General features: G+C 46.0%; 1 protein-coding gene across 7 annotated transcripts in view; it reads right to left on the reverse strand.

Annotated features, from left to right (window-relative positions):
• PDZD2 (PDZ domain containing 2) overlaps positions 1–22,506 on the reverse strand; it is a 254,700-nt gene that overhangs the window by 67,044 nt on the left and 165,150 nt on the right. For 6 of the 7 annotated variants that reach the window (XM_061393797.1, XM_061393796.1, XM_061393795.1 and 3 more), the window contains exons 4-5: positions 21,046–21,178; positions 15,446–15,595 (exon numbers count right to left, since the gene is read on the reverse strand). In XM_061393797.1, the coding sequence (XP_061249781.1) occupies positions 15,446–15,595; positions 21,046–21,178 (283 nt within the window). The remainder of the gene's footprint in view (positions 1–15,445; positions 15,596–21,045; positions 21,179–22,506) is intronic. The other variant, XM_061393798.1, reaches the window with a different exon arrangement.

Below are 22,506 nucleotides of genomic sequence, written 5' to 3' on the forward strand. Positions count from 1 at the left end.
CCCTCCTTGGTATCGGTTTCAAATTGGGCAAGGTGGACCCAGAAATTCTCTACAAAGCAGGGAGCCCTCACTCTCTCTGTGTCCCCATGACCTACTGGGAATACGGGGGTCTGCAGCTCTTCTTTGGGTTTGTGGGATGGTGAATGGGGGCAGACCCCTGGGTCATTTCTCACCAGGAGCTGCCCTTGGACACATCTCTGGGAGCAGCAGAATACCTTATCCTCAATTCCACAATGTTAAAATTGAAGTTGTGTGTGTGTATGTAGGAAAACCTCAAGACACACAAAAAGTAGATGGGGAAGAGCTATCAAAAAAGAAAGGCCTAAGAAGTAAACAGGAAGGTTGGCAGGAAAGAAAATCAGAGATGAACTATCTGAAGTGCCCTAATGTGACTGCTGAATCAAATCCAATTCAGCAGTAACAGTAAACACGCCAGAGTTCTCCAACGGCGTTTTTCTATGCAAACATTTTAGAGGAAGTCTTACATGATCCTATGGCTTATTGTCACAGAAAAAGACTGTTTTAACTGGACATGCCTTTTAGGCAAGTTTTAGACAAACAGTAGCTGGTCGTGCTGGGGACACTGTGGTGAGGTTCTGGTCTGCTGTCAAGGTCCAGGCAGCATCCTAAGGTCTTCTGCTGCGTCTTCCAGTTCAATGCGAGCTGTACTCTGAGGTCCTTATCCTCCAGAAGTGGCACTGAGTGTATGCTGATTCGATGGGGTATGTTTCTAAGGGCATGTATTTCTTAAAGAATGGGACTGGTAAGCTGAGACAGATTCTATGGAGCCCACATGGGGAGCAGTAACAGGAGAGGCGGTCCTGAGCTCACACACCATCTCCCACAACTGGGGTCGGCAAGCTGCTGCCCGGGGGCCAGATCAGACCCCACACCTGTTTTTGTAAAGTTTTATTGGAACACAGTCATACCCATTAGTTCGCTTATTGCCTACTGTGGCTTTTGCACCACAAAGGCAGAGGTGAATGGCTGCCATGGGAATGGTTTGGCCAGCAAAGCCTCAGATATTTATGATGTGGTTTTCACAACTGCTGACCGCTCATCTATAGGAATAACTCATACCCTAGCCCTACCCACTGCCCCACTTTCATCCCTATCCGAAGTCACTGGGAACAAACTGGAGAATTTTTTGGAAACAACTTTATGAGTTGAAGGGAGAGTACTGACAAGCAGAGGCATTTTAAGGAAGCTGCTACTGGAGTCTAGGCTTACTGGCCTACCATGGTATTTCTTCTAAAACATCTTTGTCATCCAGGCTTTTATGGTTTTGTCTTTAAATTTCATTTTAGGACTTCCCTGGTGGTTCAGTGGTTAAGAATCCGCCTGCCAATTCAGGGGACATACGTTTGATCCCTGGTCTGGGATGATTCCACGTACTGCAGAGCAACTAAGCTTGTGAGCTGCAACTCCTGAAGTCTGTGTGCTCTAGAGCCTGTGTTCCGCGACAAGGGAAGCCACCACAGTGAGAAGCCCATGTACTGCAACTGGAGAGTAGCCGCTGCTTGCCCAAACTAGAGGAAGCCTGCACACAGCAACGCAGACCCAGCACAGCCAAAAACAAAGGAATCAAATACATTTTCAACGAATTTCATTTTAAAATTATTCTGATAAGAAACTCATCTGAAGTAACAAAAATTCTCTTTTCAAAATGCACATACTTTGCATGTGTCACTGGGCCACAAATCGAACTGGTTTGATCAGATTACATGGTTAACATTTTTGATATCATTTTGGGTAAGAGCACGTATCGCTTACTTACTGATTTACAAGAAACGGGAAGGGTTTTGTTCATGTTTTGGTCTCTGTTGTTGGTGATGGTGGTGGGAAAAGGGGTGAAAATGGCCTGGAGAAGAAAAGAGGAGAGGCTTCTCGGAAGGGTGCAACCTGTTAGGGGACAGAGGAGACAGTGAGTACCTCAGTGGGGGATTTAGAATAGAAATGGGGACACTGGGCTCCAGGAAACCTGGCAAGGGAGGGTCCAGCCAGGGAGGATGAGCAGACGACAGGAGGCTGGGAAGTTCAAAGGCAAACAAAATCAGGACTTCCCTGGTGGTCCAGTGGTTAAGAATCTGCCTTCCAATGCAGGGGATGTGGGTTCAAGCCCTGGTCGGGGAACTAAGATCCCACATGCCAAGGGGCAACTAAGCCTGCATACCTCAACTAGAGAAGCCCTTGTGTGCTCCAACTGGAGAAAGCCTGCACGTCTTAACTACTGAGATCAGGTGCTCTAGAGTCTGTGCTCTGCGATGAGAGAAGGCCACATGCTGCAACAAGGAGCCTGTGCACCGCAGCGAAGAGCCTGCACGCTGCAGTGAAAACCCGGCACAACCATAATAACAACAACAATCTGAAAGGTAAACAAAATCTCACTCGAATACTGTTTAGGACCACCCCTGCTTTCAGGAAAAAAAAAAAAAGGAGAGGGGGAAGGAAACTCCCTTCTTGTTGGTAACCGAGGAGCTCTGCCTGCCGAGCCCAGCGCTACCGTCTGCCGGCTGGCCTTGCTACCTTCCTCCACGGACCAGTCACCGCTTCCTGCCTTTCCATCGTCGCGGCCACGACCCCTTCAGTCCAGGCTCTGCTGATGTCTCTGTGGAGCTATAGCAAAGACCCCTACCTCCATCTGCCTTTCTTCAGCAGGTACCTCCTCCTCTACCTCACTGCCTGAGGAATCCCAAAACAAAAACTCTAACCCTAGCACTCAACTTTAAAACCATCAATGAGAATATAACTTGTAAAATGAGTCATAGCTTTTTAGTGTGGAACTAAAAGCATGGGCTGAACATTTGCACTTAACTGATGAACTGTTGATCCCTGAACAAGCTTTAAAATTTCCTATTTGTGGACCACTGTACATGTCATTCTTCCACTCCAGGATGTCACCCATGCCTGTGGGTGTTCCTGTGAAAATCCTACGGAGTTTGCCAAATATCACCCCATCCACTGAGCCCTCCCCAACCCCTGGATGGAATGAGACATTCTTCTTCTAGGTCAATATAGCATATGGCTCCTAAAGATGTATTACACAGAGGTGGTGAATATAAAACTATAGAAATAACTAAAATACATTATGGGATATATGTAACAAATACTGTGAGCGAGGAAGACTGACTGCTACCTCTTGGTATTCCCCAAAACACCCAGCACAGCACTCAGCATGTAGACGGTAACGTCAAGCTGGCTACAGTCCAGTGTTGGCTGGTACTATGACAGGGATGCCTGTGAGCCCACATTATCAACTTCTGAGGTTGTGTGTGGTGTCAGTGGGAAGACTCTTCGGAAGAATTAGAGATGTCTGTTCTAGGAGCTGAAGAGGGGGTTTGTGGTACCAGGCAGGCTACCTATCTGCCATAGCTAGCTTAAAAGATAATTCCACCGATATTTATTATTTGTGTTTCTGGGGGAAATAAATTTGAATATCCACTTTACCAACACATTTTAGAAAACATCTCCCCCTTTATAAAGCAGGAGGTGTCTTCTGATTTTTAAGCTCCAGAATGTGAGATACAGACAAATGGAATTGGCAATCAGAGAAGGCAGAGATGACAGGCTGCTGGAGGGATCAGAAAAGTCTCTGAGGAAGGAGGGCTGCAGAATCTCAGTGGTCAAGAGTAGAAGGAAGCATATCTCAAGGGAAGGAGTAGAGGAAGCAGCAGAAAGGAGAGGCGTGTTTTTTTTTCCCGCAAACATCATTCATGGAGCTAAATCAGTACTTAGGTAAAAAGCTAGGCAAGCAGAAGCAGGCAAGCAAACAGCAAACAAAAAGCTAGGCAAGCAAACAGGCAACAATAGGGGGCGGGTGGGGAGAATTCTACTCATTGTAAACAGCTCTGCTTCTCTGAGAAACTTCTGCCCTGGATTCCAGAGAGGAACTTCTGATCTCTCTCCTATTTTGCTTTGTATTTATTTCCAGGCTTTGTACTATCATGTTTCACACAATGTGATGAAAAAATGGAAAAAAAAAAAACCACACACACAGTTCTAAATCTTCCACTTCTCATAAAGTCTTCAAGTCAGATGTGTTTTCTCTCTAGCATACAATGCATATTTGTCTAATTCATCTATGTCAAAGCGATTTTCCTGCAAAAGACCCAGCACGGTAACTAGAATTGAAACTAAGTGGAGGTATTCTGCTTCTCTTAAGAGAGTGAGAATCTGTGTATCAGCAGCATCTCCATGTAAAATCTCAAAAGGCACATACATCTCACAGATTTCTGTTACCTTAAAGGCTCAGCAAAGCTCATAAACAAAGTAAGATGTATTACCTAAGATATATGGTACACAAATAGGTCACATCATCCTGTTTCTCCCCCTGTGTAATCGCCATCATTTTGTCTATTTCAGTTTCATTTCTCAACTGCCACTTTCCTTCAATCTTAACATGTTCTACTTTACATTTTAATGTGCAGACCGCAGATTTAAACTCCCAGTGGACATACAAAACTAAATTACTAAGGATGATATTTCTAAGAGGAAAATTCATAATGAGGGACAGGGCTAAAATACCATCTTGGAATACCTTCACGAATACCCAAAAACTGGAACCAACTTACCCAAAATGATAAAGTCACTTCCTGACCCCTACGGTGTTATTTTCATAAAAGAAATTAATTTTAGGGCAAAGAAACTTTATTACATGCCCTAGTAATCCATATTTTATTTCCACTGAAATTTGAAGGAATTTTTCAAACCCAAAGACAATAATAAAGTGGACTGCATACTAAGGGGATTTCTTTAATGTGTATTTCATACGGCTCCACGCTGTGATGTCAACCTTTGTAGATTGTGTAGCCATCAGGCACTCCCAACATAGATTCATAAATTATAACTCTATGCTATTATACTAATGTACACATACTCTTTAAAACACAAAACAATCTAAAAAGAGATAAAACCTATACAACTTCTTCCCACACTCCAAGGGGACCATCTGGCTCCTTCCTCCAGCTCCTGTCAACCCTGCCCTTCAACTACTCTGGAGACCCCTTCACTATGAGGCTGTAGAGAGATAGAGAGGTAGACTGAAATCGTGTTTGACTCTTGCGATCCTATGAACTGTAGCCCGCCAGGCTCCTCTGTCCATGGGATTCTCCAGGCAAGAATACTGGAGTGGGTTGCCATTTCCTTCTCTAGGGGAACTTCCCAACCCAAGAACTGAACCCAGGTCTCCCGCGTTGCAGGTAGATGCTTAACCAACTGAGCCACGTGGGAAGCCCCAAAGCTAGTGAAAGTTGCTCAGTCGTGTCCGACTCTTTGTGATACCATGGACTATACAGCCCATGGAATTCTCTAGGCCAGAATACTGGAGTGGGTAGCCTTTCCCTTCTCCAGGGGATCTTCCCAACCCAGGGATTGAACCCATGTCTCTGCATTGCAGGTGGATTCTTTACCTGCTGAGCCACAAGGAAAGCCAGGCTGAGGCTGTAGACTACAATATTTGCTTTTTTTTTTTTTTTTTTGGCTGCATCTTGAGATATGCGGAATTTCCCAGATCAGGGATCAAACCCATGCCCCCTGCATTGGACGCATGGAGTATTAACCACTAGACCACGGGGGAAGTCCAATATTTGCTTTTCTATACAAATCACTTGGGCTGTTTACTTCCTTGAGAACTGCAAACTGCTTAGATGAAAATGCAGCACAAAGCCAGGTAACAAGTTGGAACAGGCCCCAGAAAATGCGCCATGGGAATAAGCCTATCTCAAACTTCAGCAGTTTTCTGGGTAATGCATCCAGACCAAGCAATTATTCTTATTTCCACTCCCCCCACCTATTCAGATAATCACTTCATCTCCTTAAGTAGGAAACCAAACAAAACAAAAACCACCCCTGAATTAAAATCTTATTTTCTTAGACCAGTGATCCTTGCAGCCTTGTCTGTCTCATGTTGCTCTGGAGATTCCAAAGACCACAATGAGCTTCACACAGCCTTTTGAACATGGCGTGGCCTAAGCCACCTAAAGTGTTGCTTAAGGAAGATCTAGGTGCACTGAGATCTGCTTCTTGGGGAAGCCTAGGGCTCTGAGGGGAAGGAGAGAGTCCGTTTACAGCTTGGGACAATGGAGAGAAAAATATACAACTCGGGGGAATTATGGATCAGAAGGAGTTCCTGCCTGTTTGGGGCTGGTCATGGGAACAATCAGCTCCTGCAATAACCACACCAGTCTACATCCCAGGAACTGATGTCTGCAAAGGCACCGAGAGCCAAGACGCACAGGCCAAGGCTGTGTTCACAAAGGATCCAGTGTGCGCTCGGGGATCTGTGCTTCCAAGTTTCCCACAAGCCGCACAACCACCACAGCTCCCTTCTCTGCATCTCAAACTGCAGGAAGGACGGAGGCAGCAGGGAGCCTAAAAGCTCCTCTTATCTCAAGGCCAGGCACAGATGGGTACCTGCGCCTCATCCAGTCCCCAGTCAGGAGAGTCTTAGGAGCCCTGCCACTTTGTGGCATGCCTGGAAATTGCTATATGGCCAACAAAGGTGCTGAAGTTCCAATACTTTGGCCACCTGATATGAAGAGCCAACTCACTGGAAAAGGCCCTGATTCTGGGAAAGACTGAGGGCAGGAGGAGAAGGGGGCAACAGAGGATAAGATGGTTGGATGGCATCACTGACTCAATGGACATGAGTTTGAGTGAACTCTGGGAAAGAGTGAAGGACAGGGAAGCCTGGTGTGCTGCAGTCTATGAGGTCATAAAGAGCAGACACGACTGAGCAACTGAACAGTAATAATAACAACAAAGGTGTGTGGTCAAACTGGTTGCTTTCTACAGCTGCTACCATCTTTCAAAGGTTTGCTTTTCAAGATCTGGGTAAGCATCAGAATCACCTGGGAAGCTTCTGAAAACAGTCCCCACTCAGATCTGCCAAACAGGCTTTCCACGGAGGGACCTGGGGACAGATCAGCCTAAACGCACCCTCCCTGTGCACTTTAACATCCACTCGAGCACGGAGATCCCTGAGTACATGTGCTACACACAGCTCTTCCCTTCCTGTGTTTGTGAAGTGCGTTCACCTTTTCGGGCCTTTCTGCTTTTCCCTCGTCGCTGCCTTGGCTGTAACATGACTTGTCCAGTGGGACAGGTTTGCTCTCAGCGGAGCTCAGCAGTCTTCTCTCTCACCGTGAATTTCCAGCCTATAAAACACCAAGTACGGAGCAGCCACCCCAAGGATCCTGGCGGCTCTGACACTTTACACTACCATGCACCAGAAGCTACATCTTTGAGTTCCGTGCTTTCTTCCCTGGGGCCCTTCTGGCTAGTCTTTGCACTGACATTCCACCACTTCACCAACTCCCTGGGGACAGGCGATCTTTTATGGCAGTTGGTTTGTGCCTTCCAAGCTTAACCAAACAGAAAATGAAAAATCTACTTAGTTGTTAGGGCTTCCCTGGTGGCTCAGCTGGTAAAGAATCTGCCTGCAAAGCGGGAGACCTGGGTTTGATCCCTGAGTTGGGCAGATTCCCTGGAGAAGGGAATGGCTACCCACTCCAGCATTCTGGCCTGGAGAATTGCATGGCCTCTATAGTCCATGGGCCGGAGAAGGCAATGGCAACCCACTCCAGTACTCTTGCCTGGAAAATCCCATGGATGGAGGGGCCTGGTAGGCTGCCGTCCATGGGGTCGCTGGGAGTCGGATACGACTGAGCGACTTCACTTTCACTTACAGTCCATGGGTCGCAAAGAGTCAGACATGGCTGAGTGACTTTCACATACACACTCAATTGTTAATGAGGTGGTTCCAGAGATATCCTACTTTAAGGAAAGGTACATTGTTCTCCCAATGCTATACTTGGAAAAAAACAATTTCTGTATCACTGATATTTGTATCCCAGATGGAAACTCCCCTAAGGGAGAGAAGCAGACACAAAGAGTAAATGCCTACTAGGTACCAAATCTATTTAAAACTCATGGTGTGCTGGGCAGGACGGGCAAGTCAACAGAAGGTAACCAAGTCTTACGGTGAGGAGCATGTAGCGGCATTAAGGAAGGAGAGAGGGAACAACCATCCACCAGCCTGCCCACCTGTCCAAACACCCATCCACAATACGAACTGAGTCGATGGTGAATAAACCTGGCATGAGCCCTGTCCTGTGGATCCTCCACTCATGGGAGAGAATGATATTAAACGAGCAGTCTCATGCATACATATGTCTTTACAATCTGTGGTAAGGGTCATGAAGGAAAATATAGTATGTATTACAGGCATGAAGGACATTTGCATCCAGGAAAACTTCCTGGAGGAGGTGAGTCCTAAAGTTAGATAAGTAGACAGTGGAAGCCTAAGGAGAAGGAGACTGTTCCTGACCCAGGGGCAGACAGAGAACTTCTCTGAGCAGTGGCTGCTACTGCCCTGTGCTCAAGGGACACGAGACTCAGCACCAGAGCCCACCGCTGGCCATCTGAGCAGCCCGTCTAAAAACCCTTCACCTCAAGGCTTTAGCAAAAAACAGTTGCTCCCCTTACAAAACGCTCAGGGACATGGCTGATTCCTGTTGGTGTATGGCAGAAGTCAACACAGTATTGTAAACCAATTATCTTTCAATTAAAAATAAATTTTAGAAAAAGGTACCCCCCTCCAAAAAAAAAAAAAAAAGCTCAAGGAGCCCCGAGCCAGTGTCTCTCCGCATTAATAGTTTCACTCTGTGAAGATCTGATTTTTCAGGCAGACCCTGGGACCTTCCTGCTTTAATACTAATCACACATTTACACACACTGCTCACTGTCCCTTGCATTTGCCTCTAAGTTTGATTCCCCAGAATGGTCTAGCTCAGGCCCCAAACATCAGGCAGTCCCACTCTCTGACTCCAACAGAAGTGGCACTCTCACACACTTCAGTGAAACACTCAAGAGCCAATTTATCATTCAATGCAAATAAAACCCAACAGCACCTCTCCTTTTTCTCCATATACAGATTAATATATTATTATATATATATATATATAAATATAGGCCCCCCCTCCTCCCCAAGGATGCTGCTTTTTCCAAAGACTGATTCAGTTTCTCACACCTCAGGGCTAAGCCATCAACAAACAAAGAATCAAACACCCACATCAGACTTACAGAACCATAAGATCCAGTTTGGCTCGTCTTTCCGAGAGACGAACTCCTTTATTCCTTCTTTAACCTTAATAAACCCAAAGGTTCTCCAGGATTTTCCAAACCGGGGATTCCAAAAATGTTAGAACTGATTCCCTTCATGCCAAAGGAAGCCGGATACAGGTCTGCTGATTGATGTGCTAAACAAATCTTCCCAGCAGAGCTCCAACAATTGCAGATTTGGCAGCAACAATCATTACTTCCATTTTCATTTTTGTTTGTTAAAAATATAAAAAGGGTAAGACAGGTTCTAATCACTTAAAAGGAGGGATCACTCATTCCACACACTGTTACGTAAAAACCCTTTTTCTACTCTTCATTTTAAAAATAGCCACTCTCTCAGAAGGCCAGATACATGTTTTTCCTTAAAAACCTTATTTTAAAAAAGATGAACTGGATGAAAACTATTATATATAGGATGGACAAACAACAAATTGCTACTGTAAAGCATAAGAAACTATATTCAATATCCTGTGGTAAACCATAATGGAAAAGAATATGAAAAATATATGTATAACTGACTTTTGCTGTAAAGCAGAAATTAACCCAATGTTGTAAATCAACCATGTGAAAGTGTTAGTCAATCAGTCGTGTCTGACTCTGCGATCCCATGGACTGTAGTGCTCCAGGTTCCTCTGTGCATGGGATTCCCCAGGTAAGAATACTGGAGCAGGTTGCCATGCCCTGCTCTAGGAATGAGGTATACCTGACTTCAAAAGTTTATAAATTTAAATATTTTCTTTCTCCTCTCAAAGAGACTGGGCTTCCCTGGTGGCTCAGACAGTAAAAAATCTGCCCGCAATGTGGGAGACCTGGGTTTGACCCCTGGGATGGGAAGATTCCTTGGGATGGGAAGACCCCCAAAGAGATATGTAGGAACAAATAATTAGAAAACAGCCAATGCTAAATGCCAGGGGAACAGGGAGTAGCAGGTTTGGGAGTGTGCCAGGGAGGGTTGTATGTGTGCAGAGGCATTGTATTGTGTGTGTGTGTGTGTGTGTGTGTGTGTGTGTGCGCGTGTGTGTGTGTGTGTTTAGGTCTGCCAGGAGCACAGACAGAAGGAAAGGAAGCATAGGCAGGCTGGATCTGACGGCTTCACGTTAAGCAGTTGTGATTTTAAAGTCAGTGTGACGGAGACACCTTGAAGGACTTTAAAGCGAGCGACATGGCCAGCCTCTCATTTAAAAATTACCATCATCTGGCAGAAGACAAAGCGGAGAAGAAGGACTTGAGAAAGAATGACCGATCGGGTGGATCAGGACCACAGTTAGTACAGGGGAGGGGACTAGACTTGGCTGTTTCTGAGATCAACCTGGAGGTTTTTAAGATCAGATGTGGTGCAGGGAGGGGAGGGAGGACCCTCTCAATGAAGTCAGACCCCACTGAGATGGTGACAATTATGCAAATGACTGTGGGATTTCACTGTCCCATCCCAGTTCTCTTTTTGCTGCCTTTACTCCTCACACTTGATACTCACCATATGGTTCTATTCTAAGCATGCATATGGCTCTATTCTAAGCATGGCTAGAGCTTTTTGAAGGGAAAATCTCATGGCTGTTTATTGCAGCCATGAAAAATAGATCACAGGGATGCTCATGGCAGACCCTGAGCGTTTGTATTACATTTGCTCCATTTAAGTGCTTGGGGCATCCACGACTTAGAGGTGCAGGAAGAGTCAAAGTTAGAGTCGAACTTGGCAGCAGGTTTCATCATTATCAACAGGGAAGTAAAAGGCTTTGTGATTTAGTTGATTAAAACAGTACCAAGTTTCTTTCATCTAAGTGGTTCATCGGTATTTAAGGATCATAAAACAGCCTTGGATTATAAACATAAAACTAAAAAATAATTATCCCCCTCCCCACCTCAGTAGCTCAGCACCTTGAGAAGGCCCAGCAGGAGATTCTGGGAAGACTGTGAAGTTGGGAAAATGTCATGTGCTTACTTCCTGGCCCTGCAGGACTCTGTCTCATACCCAGGTCATCTGGCTTGAAACCAGAGCTCAAGGGAGTGGCTGACAGACGGTGGGCATTCAGGCAAGGATGACAAGCCAGGGAAGAAGGCTGGTGTCGCTTCTCTGTGATGTTTTGTGAGGGGTGTGGACGGAAGGTGAGGTGAGGTGAGGGGTCTCTGGAGCACAGAGAAGGCAGAACTAACAGTCAAGGAAGGTCAGTGCCGGTTTCCCCACCGACGATAAGGGGTTCGGGATTTGCATTTGCGAGCTGGAAGTGACGTGACGGAGAAAACTGTACCCAGAAGTACAGCTCTGAAACATGCGTACTTGTGGGGGACTACTGCTCAGTCATCTGTTTCTTCTTAAAAGCAACCTAAAGCTTCCCAAATAAAGTGTGTTAGCACCGAACACACTCAAAGTCCTTTGGCAAAACTGCAGTAACAAGCATATACAACAAATATATACAACAAGATGTGATTAATTTGTAAACTTTTCAGATAATGTTATTGGCAATGACAGGCCCCAGGCACTGCTAGAAATGTAAATTAGCATAACCTCTCTGGAGAAAACTTTTAACTATGCAATTCTACTGCTACAAGCCATTGAAGCAAATAAGAAAACGAGAAATGTGCAGAGGGCTACATGGACAATCATGTTCCATGAAGAATTCTTAATGATTTTAAAAATAAAATACACATGTGATAGATGTAAATGGAATTTTTGGTAGAAAATTAGTAAAATAAATTATGGCATATCCATGTTATAAAATGTTAGCCATTATAAATCATGCTTTGGGGAGATGTTTATGATTCTATCATTAAGACCACAGCAAGCTTCATAAGTTGTTAATATAAGGTCAGTTAAAAATATATATGTGCTTAAAATCAACTTGAAAAGCATAGTAAAATGTTAAATCCTACTATCTTTCAATAGAACGATTGTGGGTGATTTGTATTTTATTTGTGAGGTTTTCTTGGGGATGGGGGGACCAAAAACCACTTATATAGTAGAAACATTACTCTTGAAATTAGAACAACTCATTTAACCCATAAATTATGAGTTATATTATACATATATATTACATAAATTGTTATTTAGTTGCTAAGTTGCGTCCGACTCTCTTGTAACCCCGTGGACTGTAGCCCACCAGGCTCCTCTGTCCATAGGATTATTTCAGCAAGAATACTGGAGAGGGTTGCCATTTCCATCTCCAGGGGATCTTCCTGACCCAGGGATTGAACCTGCATCTCTTGCTTGGCGGGCAGATTCCTTACCATTGACCCACCAGGGAAGTCTATATTACATAAATACATTTTATAAAAAGCATTATAATTTATAAAACTACAATAAGTCTAAGTTATAATTTAAATAAATGTATGTAACATGTAATACATTTAATATATGTCATGGCTAATGTTTAGAGCAGTATTTAGTGTAAAAAAATTCTAGACAAATAATTCCTTGGATTTTTCGGCAAGAGATTATGAATTATGAAATTTTAAAACATGTGATTATAACCTCTCCACAGACTATTGGGCCACATACTCGCCCTGGCCCTTATCAGAGGTGGTGCGGGTGTGCTGCAGACTTTTCCTCTCTTTACACCCTGAGCTTACTCGACTCCCCACTGAGAGCTGGCTGAGTTGGGCAGGGCGGTGGGATCGAGCCCTCCAGATTGTGGGCATGTGAGGGGAAAAACTGTGGGCTGGAGAGCCATGTCTGGTTAGAAAGGTGGGACTTCAGAGTCAGGCTGGAGTTGAACAGTTTACGGCGGGACTGCACACACTCCGTACGCCTTCTGTGTGGAGGGTGACTGCTGTGCCAACAGCGAATGGACAGTGCTGGGGCTGGGGAGGTCACAGGAGGATGGGCAGGCTCAGAAAGATCCTGGCCTTGAAGGGTGGGCACACAATAGCGGGAGAAGAGACACAGGATATTCAGACAGTTCCAGGCTTATCCAGAGAGCCATCTGTCTCTGTAAGTCACCACTGTAGGGGCTGAAATGTTGATATCAGCCCTTTGAGGCTGCTAGGATATGGTCAGCTATGAGCCAGGGGCATAACCATAATGTTTGTGGTGGATAAACCTAGTTAGATTTTGTTGTCATTTTTTCATTAGTTTTAAATGAATGCTTGTCCTGTTGTTTGTTTTTAAATGTATTAAGTTATTTATAACCCAGCACCAGATGTACTGGCTAAATTCAAGGGATTCACTGGGAACCCAAACCAGACATCATGTTCCCACATCGCATGGAGTTCACAGTTAGATGGGAGAAACAGATTTTAATCAAATAAGCACAAATCTAAATGTGACAAGTAGTTCACGGGAAAGCCACATGGTCCTGGTATGAGAGCTAAGAGATTTATTATAGATAGGATATATTCTGGAGGGTTTCCCAGGTGTAAGTGGTAAAGAAATCTACCTTCCAACGCATAAGACGTAAGACATATAGGTTTGATCCCTGGGTCAGGGAGAAGAGAAGGAAATGGCAATCCACTCCAGTATTCTTGCCTGGAGAATCCCATGGACAGAGGAGCCTGGCAGGCTACAGTCCATGGGGTCACAAAGAGATGGACATGATTGAGTGACTGACTAACACACACACACACACACACACCCCCGCAACACACACCTTCTTCAAGATGTTTTCCTTTGTTTACTGGAAAGTTGTCTTAATGTACTGATTTTGTTAGAACAAAATTTACTGCCATCTTCCAGAAAACTGTCCTCATAAACACAAAAGCCTATGGTATTTATGATGTAAGTGGTGCTCCTTTAGATGCGGTACCTTTGTGCAGTCCACAATCTGCACAACCATAGTTTAGTGGCCCTGGAACTCTAGTGATAAAAAAGAAAAGGAAAAAGTAACTTTTTCTTTCTTAAATTATCGTATTATAATATAAATAGTTGTATAGATGTGAGAGTTGAACCATAAAAAAGGCTGAGTGCTGAAGAACTGATGCTTTCAAACTATGGTGCTGGAGAAGACTCTTGAGAGTCCCTTGGACTGCAAGGAGATCAAACCAGTCAATCCTAAAGGAGATCAATTGTGAATATTGATTGGAAGGACTGATGATAAACTGAAGCTCCAATACTTTGGCCACCTGATGTAAAGAGCCAACTCATTGGAAAAGACTCTGATGCTGGGAAAGACAGGAGGCAGGAGAAGAAGGGGACAACAGAGGATGAGATGGTTGAATGGCATCACTGACTCAATGGACATGAAGTGAAGTGAAAGTTGCTCAGTCGTGTCCGACCCTTGGCGACTGTATATTCCATGGAATTCTCTAGGCCAGAATACTAGAATACTGGAGTGGGTGGCCATTCCCTTCTCTGGGGGATTTCCCCAACCCAGGGATTGAACCCAGGTCTCCCGCACTGCAAGCAGACTCTTTATCAGCTGAGCCACCAGGGAAGCCCAATGGACATGAGTCTGAGCAAACTCCAGGAGATGGCGAAGGACAGGGAAACCTGGTGTTCTGTAGTCCATGGGGTCGCAAAGAGTCAGACACAACTGAGTTACTAAGCAACAACAATTATATAAATGGGAGAAGAGATGCATTTTGTGTTGCTGTCTTCTAAGGCCTAATTACAGACACGACTAACTTCCCAATGCTTATCATGCTGCCAAGGCTCAGTGCTACTGGGAAGGAGTAAGAGATCCAAATGGCAGAAAGAAGGGACCCTCCCCAGGCCTGGATGGATGGGAACGACAGCTAACAAGGTTTTATACTAAATATGGGCTATCTGTAAGATGTGGGAAACGAAGAGGAGACCACAGAGCTGCGCTGCAACCACAGTTAACCACAGCCCTCCCGACTCTGCCAGACCACATGGCGGGGGCGGGGGGCAGCACACGAGGGCGTGAAGGGCCACAGGCTGTGTGAGGAAGAGCCACGAGCCAAGCGCAAAGTCCTCATTTCATTAAAACTGGGAGATACATCCATGCAAGTTCGCCTGAATGGGTGCTGTGTTACTTTAACATTCCACTTGCAACCAGACATCTCTCCATCTAAGCTCAACTTCACAAGCAATAATTTTCAAATACTGTATCAAGAAATAGCAATAAAATCCTTGGCATATTATAAGACACCCTAGAAGTTGATACATGCACTGAACTCAGTACCAATTGCTCTCTTATTTCCAGGGGTATGGTGCCAATTGTTTTTTCTTAAACGTGAAGTATTACCTTCATAGATTTTTCTGGATGATTCTAACAAAAAAAAATAAATAAATAAAAAGATGCACTGTGGTTCTCTCCCATCCTGGTCTGGACCATAATGTCTATCTCAAGCTTTTATCTCTGGCCCTGGTACCCAAGTCTTTGGCAGAACATCATCCCAGCAGAGCATCCCGGCAGAGCACAGGCGCACTTACTGCTCTCTGGATGGAAGATGAGCCGGTGCCTTCGTCCTCGTCTGGCTCCTGGTCTTCGTTGTCGGTCCAAGAGGACACGTCCTCTGTGGAGCTGGTCAGGTCAGGCAGACTCTTAGATGTCAGCCTCAGGAGGTCCTCGGCAGAGTTCTCCTGCGGGGAAACAATGAGACGCCTGTGAATTACCCTGCGATATCAAGGTCAAGGAAACATAGCGGAGTCAACCGTGGGTGGCCACGTGTTCCCAGTCCAACGACTACATGGAGTATATGTTCACATTTCCAGGTGTGCGAGGCGAATGTACATGTCCAGGGTACAGAGCCAATTTAAACCTTGAGATTTTTTTTCCCTTGATGAATCAGTGTTTCTTAGGTGAATGTTTCTATGAGTAATCTAAGCTCCCTGAACTTAAGATCCTTCGATTCCCCCCCATCCCACCCCCCCACCGCCGTCTTACTTTCAGGATGTAATTTAAACTCCCTCATTGGCAGGCCAACATCAGAGATTTGGCCTCTGCCCAGCTCTCCAAACTCACCTGCCTCCATTCTCCCCTCTAAGCCTCCCTTCCATTCAAGCCACCCTGACTTTCAAACACGCCAGGCTCTCCCAGCCATGCTTCCTCTTTCACCAGCAGCTCCCCTGCCTAGACCACTCTTCTTCCCAAGACTAAGACCTCTTGAGGCAAAGCTTGAGCATCCTCTCTGGCAAGCCTTCCTGGAGTCCCACATTTCTCCTCTCATGTCCTCTACGTTTACTGCCTCACTGTGGGTATATAACTTATTCGTCTATCTCGCTTTTTGTCTGAGAGTTCCCCAAACCATGTCTACTCAGCGCTGTGTCTCTAGGTCGAGCTCAGAGCTCAAACATCCACTATATTCTCCTCTCGCTCACTGCTCATCTCACAAGCCCCTGTTGGTTAGAAAGATTAGATCATTTACTGAATTGCAATGAGAGTAGAGACCGATAATGTCTGCCATGAAAGCAGTCCTTGAACAACTTTTAAAGGACAACAGAAACCCATGGAATCACATTCTATTAAGATTAGACTCCAAAGGGGGCTTCATTAACAGAGCCCTTCCTTCCTAGACACAGATAAAGTCAGAATGGGTGTGCGGTGCAGGCGAGATCCATGAGGCCGGGTGACAATCTCAAGGACAAATGAGGCACGCACGGGCGCTGAGAGCTCTCCTGGGGAAGGACATGGCACGTGAGGCCAGGGACCAGGGCTACAGGGCTGATCTGAGGCCAGAATGAAAGAGCAACACGCCCTCTCCTCTTGTTGCCACACCAGCGATTTCTACCAGGAAGGAAACATGTGCAAAGTTTTGATCATCATATTCCTTGGGGGATGATGGAAAATAGAACAACAAAGAATACCCAGCTTATAAAAAGGGACTTACAAACTACCAGTGAGCTGGCACCTGGTGAGATTGATGTTTGTTCCTAGTTCGACGTGGATTCCACTCCTGCAAGGTACCTGAACCTCACTCATCTTAGATCAGTAATTTGTGACTACCATACTTTCAGACCTTGCCCAAGGAAAGGAAAAAGAGTTATTTGTGACAAAGTGAGCTGAATCCTCTTCTGTGATGTCAATTCTGCTCAACTATTAATAGCAGAAAGCTTAAAAGAGTGAAAGTTCCAACTGCTGAGTAAATTTCACAACAGCCACAAGATAGAATACGCCACTGTCATTAAAAATGCTGATCCAGAAATACATTTCCTGATGTGGAAAGAGCTCTTTTGGCGGGTTGCTGCTGCTGCTAAGTTGCTTCAGTTGTGTCCGACTCTGTGCGACCCCATAGACAGCAGCCCACCAGGCTCCCCTATCCCTGGGATTCTCCAGGCAAGAACACTGGAGTGGGTTGCCATTTTTTAGCGGGTTACTTAGTGAAAAAGCAGGTTAAAAATAATATGTAAGAACCATATTAATAACAGATGTAACAATAACCTGGATACAATATGAAAACCATAAAGACACATTTCTGCAAGTGCTCACTGTGACCAACTACATTGTTTAGAGATCTTTATCCTTCATTTGATCTTCCTAATATCCCATGAAGCAGTTATTGATTCTCACCGCACAAGTGAGATTTCGAAAGAAGCACCAACTTGCTCAAGACACACAGCTTTTAAAGGGCTGTGCTGCCCGAATCCTGGTGGGACTGTCTCCAGGTACAGTCAGTCTCCTTGTGTTTGATTCAATTTAAAAGGAAACGTGTTCCTGTCTGGAAGGAAACGCCAGTTAGTGGATGGTACCATGGGCGATATTAGACATTTTATCATGTTTTTCTTCTCATCCTTTTTTTTCTGGGTTTTCTACATTAGATACAATGAATACATATTTCTTGTAAATAAAAACCAAGAGTGAAACAAAAAAGAGAAGTGCATAAGAGAAATCCGTGTTGCTATGCATGTATTTCCAGGAATATCAAGATGAACTAGGGCATTCCGAGTTTATTCATTCAGCAAAAACTTTCTAAGCTCCTCTCATACACAAATGACATACGGTGCGGAAACACGAGACATCCCTTCCAGAAGACAGTAACTGTGATATTTCTAAAACAATGCCGGTTAAGTTTTGTCACGAGGTGATGCTTATCTGCAACAATAATTTAGATTTTTTTATTATTCCTTATATGTGACAAGTCAAAAGTTTTTTATTCTTTTCTCTTTGAATGTAAAGGCAGAACTGAAGTCTGTAGATGACTTGTTCTTTGGGATAAAGAAGAGGAACAGAAGTCAAGCAGTGCCTAACAATCAGGTGCTTCTTCTCCACGGATGAGCACCTTGGACGGAGCAGAGTAAGTTCAGGAGCAAACAGCTGGCAGCTGCTGCAGTAGCGTATTTGGCTTAGTTGTAGGCGAAGCAAATGGGAAGGAGGAGAAAGCTCTGAGGGCTGGTCAGCCTTAGGGCCGTAGCTCTGGACAGATGGCCAAGAGCCAACAGACTGAAAACCAGAATGGACGCCTGTTCCTCAGCTCTGGACGCTGCTCAGCCCTACGAAGACCTCAGCAAGCATCCCAAAGTGTCACAGCCTCTGGCAGGAACACATGACCTTGTTCTAACACCAGGGGCTCTGGATTCCTTTACATCTTACGTGACTGAGGGGTAGCATGAAGCTCTGACGGCCAGCAGACCCAGGATGAAAGCTGCTTCTGCCACCCACCGCCTGCATGACCTCTGGACAGATGAACTGATCGCTTAGATTTTAATCTCATCTTCTGAATAAGAAGAACTAATGGCTCTCTCACGGGATTCACTTTAAGAATTAAATGAGACAGTAGGTATAAAGCGCCTGGCGCCCAGTGGTAGCCAGTACGTTAGTGTCTTTCTTCCTTTAAGTTGATGAGCGATGTCTGTTTTCAAAAATCTCACATGTGCCCCTTAATCACTAGTTTTACCCACGAGGGGTCGTTTTTTGTTTTTGTATTTTGTGTCATTTATGTATAATGACTGGCATAGAAGAGATTTCTTTCCCACTTTCCAAACTAGTAGGAGAAAGAAGTCAGTCCAGAAATAAAGGTCTGGTGGACATGCTTTAATGCCTGTGCAGAGACCCCTGCGGGGTTAAGCTGCAAGCTTGGGGAGGTGGGGTGTGTGTGTGTAAGAACCAATAAGGCTTTTCAAATTCCCACCACATCTGGTCAAATGGGGAATTTGTTTCAGCCTTTCCCTCCTTGTGGGATCCACCAGGCTGACCGAGAGCATCCCTGGCTTTGCTCCTGCCCCACCCCTAGGAAGAGGATGCCCACGGCACCTCTGGGAGGTGAAGATGGGGTGTATGAATGGAGAAGGTCTCAATTCCTGCCTCCGGGGCTTCAGCATCAGCTCTTCCTGCCAAGTCTTTGCCAAGCTCTGAATTCTGGTTGGAAGCAGGATTTGGGGTACATGGTATAAAGGAGAAAGTGGAAGTTGCTCAGTCGTGTCTGACTCTTTGTGACTCCATGGACTATACAGTTCATGGAATTCTCCAGCTAGAATACTGGAGTGGGTAGCTGTTCCCCTCTCCAGGGGATCTTCCTAACCCAGGAATCAAACCCAGGTCTCCTGCATTGCAGGTGGATTCTTTACCAGTTGAGCCACCAGCGAAGCATAAAGGGGGAAAGTAGATTTTTCAGATGACTCAAAATACTCACCTATTTATTAAACCTAGGAGGTGCTAGTGGTAAAGAATCTGCCTGCCAATGCAGGAGACACAAGAGACACAGTTGGAAAGATCCCCTGAGGAGGTAACAGCAACCCACTTCAGTATTCTTGCCTGAGAAATCTCATGGACAGGGGAGCCTGGCAGGCTACAGTCCATGGGGTTGCAGAGTCAGACGTGATTGAGCACACAAAATCTAAGAAGGAAAATAAATAAAAACCTGTGGATGCAGGGTTCAAAAGTAACATCAAGGATAACTGGGGGAAATCAGCCATCCTGGTGAGAGCTATTGCTGGGAAGGGTTAAGGATGGGGTGGCTCACACCAGTGCTCCCCTGCGTTGGATCCAGGATGAACTGGAAAGAAGCCCCGTGGCTCCACTGCACTAGCCCCCAAGTCCTGAGGGCTCTCCCCTGGGCTCATGGATGTCACTATCTCATCAGACAATGGAGCAGAACCCAGACAGCCCTTGTTCCTCCCCTGGTCCCGCAGCCGCGGTATCCCACTGCCTCTCTGCAGCGTTCTAAGGGTGGCGAGACCCTGGAGAGAGATGGGGGTCCCATATCTCAGCACTAGTTTCACATGCTCTGGTGGGTGGGGGTGAAAGGAGCCCCAGCCTGAGGCCTCGTGAAGAAGAGCTGGCATCCAGACAGAGGGCACGGCCAGACTGGGCGTCACAGCAAGAGCCAGGGTCCCGGCACTGCCAGCCGCATCAAGGCCCCCTCGGAAGCTCTGTCTCGCCGGGTCATTTGTAAAATTGAGGAGGATGGGAGGGGGCGTAGCTGGACAAGCAAGGTTCACAAGGCTTCCTCCAGCACCGAGGCTGTGTGCTGCTGGGGATCAGAGCCCGGGCCTGCAGCCTGCCCATGCCGTCCCAACCTCCTTCCTGCAGGTCCGAGAAGGTGTGCATCTCCAGAGGCGCGTCACCTCCCTCCCGCCCCTGCTTCCACATCTCCTCCTTGGTTTCCCCTTGGGCCAGTTGCTACTCTCTCTATCCTGGCTTTTCTCCCATTCATCCCTTTTCCTTAGTCCTTTTGTTGCTTTTTAATCTCCTAGATAAACCTATCGTGAAAGTCTCTCGGTCATGTCCAACTCTTTGCATCCTAGTCCATGGAATTCTCCAGGCCAGAATGCTGGAGTGGGTAGCTGCTCCCTTCTCCAGGGGATCTTCCCAACCCAGGGATCGAACCCTGGTCTCCCACTTTGCAGGCGGATTCTTTACCAGCTGAGCTACCAGAGAAGCCCAGATATACCTATAAAGACTCTTAAAGGATGGCAAGATGATTAAATGCCCTTAAGCTCAGGGCCCCTTGTGGGCTTGCACTGCAGAATCATGGCTATTTGCCTGGCCCAAGCAAAGGGGAGTACGCATGTGTTAGGGGGTTCATGCGGAGGGCTCACAACCAAATCTACCACTGCCATTCAAAATATTTTACAAAACAAACAAATCCACCTACCTTGCTGGCCACCACCAGCTGAACCACTCCAGTGGCTGAGCGAAGAATGGCCACAGCTTCCTCGTGGGAGAGCCCGACTAGTAAGTGACCATTGATTACCAGCAGCTCATCTCCTAAGGATAGTCTGCCATCCCTGAGGAAATGGAGACGGGGAAAAAAAAAAAAAAAATCCCTCGTCAAGATGTTCTAGGCTTGGGAAGGGCCATCTTCCTGGAGTTGGGGAGGGTTGTCAGAAGGGGACAGTCCAAAATGGGCTACAGAGGAGTATGGAAGATGGGGATGGCTGGGGTGGGACCGCTCATCCTTCTGTCAGGGTCCAGATGCCCAGTTAGCAGAGACTAGGAGCTTTACGATTTCAGATGGTCCCTTAGTTATAGGCACGATCATAAGTTACCACCATATCCTACATCAATGTCAATGAAACACCTCCCATGCAGGTGGAGACATGATGGAGAGGAATCGAGACCCCAAATCTTTAGGATACTTAAGTCTTTCTTTTCTCAGTCCTACCTGCCATCCTGCCCTTGTGACTGAGTCTTCAGCTGAGTCTCTGAGCTGAGCCCCAGAAGAAAAAGGTATCCGCAGCTCACCAGGAATCCTTCCCTAACACCCGTCCCTCTCTCCCCAGGTGACACACTGTTGCCAGGATTTCCTCTGTGGCACCTGAGACCCTGAACCGCATGTGTCTGTAACCCCCGTGCCCAAGAGTCATGGGGCCTTGAGGGTCAAGTCTCAAACTGCCCCCTTCCTCCTTGTGTCTCTGCCACCAAGCTCCATAAGCAGGTGGATGAACGGAAAAATGAACAAAGAAACTGCCTAAGTTACTGCTGTTGCAGGGAACAGACCCGGTGTACATCACAGGCATGCAAATGTGTTCTCTTTGTTTCCTTTAAATTAAGTGAAGGACTTGGAGCTTCCTTCTTACTGGGCTGGAAGGAGGTCCAGTCACCATGGGGTCTGCCTGCCCTACAGAGGTTTGGGGACAGACGGTTACAGAGCACCAGGCAGGCCTTGTCAGTCATAGGAGGTCAACAGATCTGTGGGTGCCAACTGAGCCTCCAATGGCCTGGTCTCCCATGATCCCAAAGCAGCCAGAGGCTCTTCATCCCCACTGCTAAATATGAGATGGGAAATTGAGTGAAGTTGAGAGTCCCAAAGCCCAGGTCCCACCATCCCCTCTGGAGGCTTTGCATCAGCACCCAGGATTCAAGGGTGGCACTCACGCTTGTCTCTCACACAGATTCACCCCAGTGTTTTTCTCTCCAGTCTGTAGACTCTCTCCTCCTTGCTTGCTTTCAATAAATTAACCAACTTCCCTCTCCTCCTCTCCCTCACCATTTTCTCTCTCTGTCCTCTAGGGCATGTATCATTATCTTTTCTATGAATTTAGGCTTTAACAGAAGACAGGAAGCATGAGAGATTGCTGACAATCTCTGCTTTCTGTCCTTCAAAAATCCCTAA

The sequence above is a fragment of the Bos javanicus genome, chromosome 20 (genome assembly GCF_032452875.1).
Source record: "Bos javanicus breed banteng chromosome 20, ARS-OSU_banteng_1.0, whole genome shotgun sequence".
In the NCBI taxonomy this organism is placed as follows: domain Eukaryota; kingdom Metazoa; phylum Chordata; class Mammalia; order Artiodactyla; family Bovidae; genus Bos; species Bos javanicus.